This window comes from Rhincodon typus, chromosome 3 (assembly GCF_021869965.1).
Source record: "Rhincodon typus isolate 14 chromosome 3, sRhiTyp1.1, whole genome shotgun sequence".
NCBI classification, from domain to species: domain Eukaryota; kingdom Metazoa; phylum Chordata; class Chondrichthyes; order Orectolobiformes; family Rhincodontidae; genus Rhincodon; species Rhincodon typus.
The window spans coordinates 119,568,251-119,574,417 of record NC_063334.1 but is presented as its reverse complement, the minus strand read 5'-3'; the positions used below and the strand labels follow the sequence as shown (position 1 = coordinate 119,574,417).

The 6,167-nt window shown below is 42.4% G+C and overlaps 1 protein-coding gene across 1 annotated transcript in view; it reads right to left on the bottom strand.

Annotated features, from left to right (window-relative positions):
* The window catches only part of LOC109938430 (probable ATP-dependent RNA helicase DDX60), a 144,997-nt gene that overhangs the window by 60,976 nt on the left and 77,854 nt on the right, over positions 1-6,167 (bottom strand). The window contains exon 21 of the mRNA XM_048594078.1: positions 693-802. Coding sequence (XP_048450035.1) covers positions 693-802 — 110 coding nt within the window. The remainder of the gene's footprint in view (positions 1-692; positions 803-6,167) is intronic.

Genomic DNA, 6,167 nt, shown 5'->3' with positions numbered 1-6,167 from the left:
TTGTTGTCTCGGATTCTCCAGCATCTGCAGTTCTACTATCTCTTCTCTGGAATCAATCTAGTGAACCTCCTAATGCCATTCACCTTCAGAGAATCATAGCCGCAGACGGTACACAGGATGCCTGCACAACTCCAAAATGACCTCCCTGCTCTTATAATCAATGATATGACTGATAAAGATAAGGTATGCCTTCTTAACCACGTGTTAACCTGTCCGGCCACCCACAGAGATCTGAGGACAAGCACACCCAGACCCCTCTATCCCTCTGAGCATCCCAGGGTCCATCATTTTTTGAGTACTCCCTTGTCTTGCTACTTCTTCCAAAGTGCATCACCTCACACTTTACAGGGTTAAATTCATTCTACCACTAATCTTCCCATCTGACCAACCTGCCTACATCCTCTTCAGTCAATGAATGAACTGCTAAATCAGCCAATCCTTCACTAACACCAGTGTTCAGGATCATTGAAAGACTCTTACTGTGTTTATCTCTCATTCTATCTAATCAGTCCTGGTCTATACAATAGTAATGATCTGCTCTACAGCTTGTCAAACTAAATTTACATTCTTAAACAATTTCAGTGGCATGTAAACTTCCATCCTTCTCGGATTATGAGTTCAAGCCCCATGAATTACTAATGTGGCATCACAAAACAACATGCGGTTATCACTCCAGCGAATTTCAAACTTACGTGCTTCACTGTTAAAGCAGCACAGGGGTGGTAGGGAATTAACTTGTATTTGTTGTTCTCAAAGTCACAGAGAAATTTTTCAAGGTCATTGTATCGCTCCTCATAAGTCACTGCAATTGAATAAAAAGGCAAAGGCACAAGTCAAATTAACATAATAACACTTCTACCGACATGAAAGTGGATCAAAATGCCCATTATCTTTTGTCCAGTGCTTTTACGCCCACATCAATTAGTTTGAGTTCTAGACAGATCAGCCAATAAGAAGACAAGGTCAAGAATTGTCTTCAGGCTTGGGTTTCTTTATAACACTATCCATTACAAAGATTAAATATTAACAATACATAGAGATATACAAGATTCCAAGCTTATGGTTACTTTATGGGGACATTGGCATCTCGTAGACACCTATAAAGTTCTAACAGGACCAGACTGGGTAAATGCAGGAATGATGTCCCCAGTGATTGGGGTTTCCAGAACCAGGGGTCACAGTCTAACAATACAAGAAGGCCCTTTCGAACTGAGTTGAGGAGAAATTTCTTCACCTAGAAGGTGGGGAGCCTGTGGAATTCTCTGCCACAGAAAACAATTGAGCCCAAAACTCCATTAAATATTTTCAATAAGGAGTTAGACATAATTCTGAGGGATAAAGGGATCAAAGGGGATGGGGAGAAAGCGGAATCAGGAGACTGAGTTGGATGATCAGCCATGACAGTATTGAGTGGTGGAGTACGCTCGAAGGGCTGAATGGCCTACTCCTGCTCCTGAGTTCTATACTTCTATGTTTTCTTGAAATACTATTAAATAAATCTGCCTGCCTAGTGCTAATCAGTCTACTCCACATGTCTTTCTACACATGGCTAGACTTCAGACTTTTGTCTAGCTTGCCCTGTGTTTCTCTTCTAACGCTACCCACAATGTACTATTTATGTCTAATGAGGAACAGCTCTGTGACATCATTGCAACATTGCTCCGGGGTTTGAAATCCCTGACACAACATATACAGATTCGCAAAAACAGAAATTGTTGGAGAAACTCAGCTGGTCAGGCAGCATCTATGAAGTGGGAACACAGTTAATGTTTCAAGTCCAGGGAGCCTTCATCAGAGAAGGAGAATTGAAGGAGAATTGACATACAAATTAATTTTGTCGACTTACATAGGGCAATTACACAAAAGGTTAAAGCCCACAGCAGAATTTGAGGATGCAATTTAGACAACATCAATTATTTTTATTCATTCACAGGATGAGGGCCTCACTGGTTAGGCCAGCATTTACTGCCCATCCCTAATTTCCCAGAGGGCAGGTAAGAGTCAACCACATTGGTGTGGGTCTGGAGTCACATATGGGCCAGACCAGGTAAGGATGGCAGTTTCCTTCCCTAAAAGGACATTAGTGAACCAGAGATAGTAGGAACTGCAGATGCTGAGATAAGAAGGTGTAGAGCTGGATGAACCAGATGGGTTTCCCCTGACAACTGGCAATGGATTCAAGGTCATCACTAGACAACTTGTAATTCCAGATATTTATTAGATTCAAATTCCACCATTTGCCATGGCAGGATTTGACCCCAGAACATTACATGGATCTCTGGATTAACAGTCCAGCGATAATACCACTAGGCCATTGCATTGAGTAAACAGCACACAGATACTGCCAATATTTCAATGCCAGATTTTATGTTCCCGTCAGGCTTTCTCCCGCTCTCGTTCACCCAGCTCTACCATGTATCCTTTTATTCTTTTATCACTCATTTAGCTGGCTTCAAGTTAACACTTAAACAAAAGTTGGCTGTTTAACTCCTTAGGCCTTTTCTGTCATTCAGGGAGATCATATTGGACCTGTGACCTCACTCAATTGGCCACCAAAAATCAATCAATCGATCAATCAATCAATCAATCAATCTCAAATGGAAAGGTTTGTTTTATCCATAGCAGCAATTCCAGTTTGTGGAATGGAATCGAAGCTTCTACTTCCCTTTGTATTACACAGTCTCACTTCTGATAACTCTGGCTCAAATGTTAGGACTATGCTCCATTGTAGACCATGACTCCCCAGCCAGCAGAAATACTTTCTCTCTAATAATCTGATCAGGTCCCCTTGATATCTTAAAAAAAAATTAAGTCAATCTTTAACCTCTTAAACCATAAAGAGCACTTTGTTAGTTTGTGTATTCACCATGCAATTTAACCCTTGGAGTCCTGGTATTCTGAAAAATGTATATTGCACTCCCTCCAAGGCCAATATATCTTTTTTTATGTGTAATGCACAGAACACTAAGGGGAAGCAGTTGTGTCGTGATAATTTTACTAGACTAGTAATCCAGGACTCCGGGCTAGTACTATGTAGACTTGGATTTGAATCCCACCCCGTGCCAACTGGTTGAAATTGGAATTCAGTTAAAAAAAACTCAAAATTAAAGAAAGTGGCCTAATGGTGACCATGTAATCTAATGGTGGCCATGTAACCACTGGTGATTCTCTTAAAAATCTATCCTACCAAGGTTCACTAGCATACTCTCAGGAAGGAGATTTGCTGCTCATATCTGCTCTGGCCTATGTGTGAATTCAAACCCACAGCAAATTGGTTAATTCTTAACTACCCCCTGAAAGGGCCCTAGCAAGGCATTCAGATCAAAGGGTATTTAGGGATGAGCAATAAATGTCTCCCCAGCTATCAATAGCCACATCATATTACACTCAAATGAAACAAAAACTATCCAAAATACTCCAAGCGTGGTCTACAGTCATTGCAGAACAGGTAGTCTACCTTTCTCACCACAAAAGCCGGTAATAAATTAGACCTTTTTCTTTACTTATTTCTCCTAGTTTCCTCTTAAATATTAAATCAACTACATTTGAACAGTGTGTTCCATGTCCTTGCCATTATGGGTAAAGAAGTTTCTCTTCAATTCTCTGATTTATTGCTATGAAGAGAGGTTGAGTAGATTAGGATTATTTACATTAGAAAGACAGAGGTTGAGGGGAGACCTGATTGAGGTCTACAAAATCATGAGAAGTATAGACAGGGTGGATAGCAAGAAGCGGTTTCCCAAAGTGGGGGACTCAATTACTAGGGGTCACGATTTTAAGGTGAGAGGGGAAAAGTTTAAGGGAGATATGCGTGGAAAGTTCTTTATGCAGAGGGTGGTGGGTGCCTGGAACGCGTTGCCAGCGGAGGTGGTAGAGGCGGGCACAATAGCGTCAGTTAAGATGTATCTAGACAGATACATGAATGTGCAGGGAGCAGAGGGATACGGATCCTTGGAAAATAGGCAACAGGTTTAGATAGAGGATCTGGATCGGCGCAGGCTTGGAGGACCGAAGGGCCTGTTCCTGTGCTGTAATTTTCTTTGTTCTTTGTTCTTTGTTCTATTACTGCTGAAATATATAATCATTTTCTCCCATCTTTTTTTGACATCTATCCAATCAACCTCTGATACGTGCATTTTGTTAAAATGTTGTAGGATCACCCTATCGGAGAGATTGTGAAGATCCTTGGCATAATATGAAGAAAAGCACAGAATTCGCCCAGGGTCCAGGACAACATTTCTCCCTTAAACAAGATGAACGACCCGTCCAAATGCTGCTTCTCATGATATTCATGACTGACTGTCCATGAAGGGTAGGACCAGGACGCCACTTCAAGGTAATTTTTGTTTATGTCTCTTGTTTTTAAACTGCTCAATTTCCCAACACTTTGGGAAGGATTTTAATTGAGTCGGGTAAAACAGTGTTCAGTTCTGCATGTGGAAGACTTGCCTGCAATTTGGAATGGCCAGTTTTGTTAGTAGGGAAGAGAAGGAAGAGGAGGAGTGAAACCCAAATTCAGCAAAGCCATTTGAACTCAGCGCCGAGTTCAAACAAAGTCCATTTCGGTTGCTGCAATCTAGAAGGACGGGAGGCAGCAGATACATGGGAACACCACCAGCTCCGAGTTCCCCTCCAAGTCACTCACCATCCCGACTTGGAAATATATCATCATTCCTTCAGTGTCGCTGGGTCAAAATCCTGGAATTCCCTCCCTAAGGGCATTGTGGGTCAACCCACAACAGGAGGACTGCAGCGATTCAAGAAGGCAGCTCACCACCACCTTCTCAAGGGCAACTAGGAATGGGCCAGAAATGCTGGCCCAGCCTGTGACGCCCACATCCCACAAAAATGAATAGGAAAAAAAGGGACTGAAACACACACCGTGGAATTCATAAATTTATGGCGTGGAAATAAATTTTCTCAAAAGGCAGATGTCTGCTGAATTGTCATGATTTTATTTGTATCCCCTTGTTTTTCAGGCTGTTTAATTAGACACCGCCGTACTGCAGGAAAGATGTGATAGCACTGGAGGAGGTGCATCCAGGATGTTGCCTGGGATGGAGAAATTTAGTTTTAAGGAAAGACTAGGTAGGTTTAGACTGTTTTCTTCAGAGCAGAGAAGACTGTGGGGAGACTTAATTGAGGTGTATAAGATTATGAGTGGCACAGACAGGATGAATAGAGAGCAGCTGTTCCCCTTGGTTGAAGGGTCAATCATGAGAGGGCATAGTTTTAGGGTAAGGGAGAGGAGATTCAATGGAGATTTGGGAAAACATTTTTCCACTCAGCGGAACCTGGAATGCACTGCCTGGAAGGTTAGTGGAGGCTGGAAACCTTACAACCTTTAAAAAATATTTGGAAGAGAACTTCAAATATCATAACGCTCAAGAATACGGGACAAGGGCAGGGAATAGGGGCTAGCGTCCCTTTAGTGGTAATTATGTTGGTGCAGACTCGATGGGCCAAAGGGCCTGTTCTGCATTGTATGAGTCTATGAATCTATAAGAAATGGTGGCTGCAGTAGTCTGTGTGAGAGAACAAAATTTCTGCTGTGCTGGACTGCTTTCATTGACAGGCCACAGGGTCTAGTCGATAAATGTGGAGCTGGAGGAACACAGCAGGTCAGGCAGCATCAGAGGAGCAGGAAAGTCAACATTTCAGTTCAGGACCCTTCATCAGGATGAAGGATTTCAGCTCGAAACATTGACTTTCCTGCTCCCCTGATGCTGTGTTTTTCCAGCTCCACACTTATCTACTCTGGCTTCCAGCATCTGCAGTCCTTACTGTCTCCACAGGGTCTAGTGGATATTCGAGCAGTTTCAGTAGTTATTTGTTGACAGTTCCCCTAAAGCTGTTTTTGAATGCTTGGCTGAGTTTACCAGGAATAGATTGACTTTTGTAATGGATACAGGCTTTTCTTTTATTTTTAAAATTCCATTCCAGATTTGAAAACTCTGAATGGGCTGTCATGAATGGGATTCAATATGAAGTCTGAAAACTGTGGATCCAGTTTAAGTTGCCCTGCAGGGTATGAGGGATTGTGGCAGGTTGTATGTGGGGAGGTATGACATGGTATGAGTTGATATTGACAGTAAGTGGGCTCTTGGCAATGTTTAGGGGCATGAGTTGGCATGGAGGGTATAAGGGATGATGAAGTAGGTGGGTAC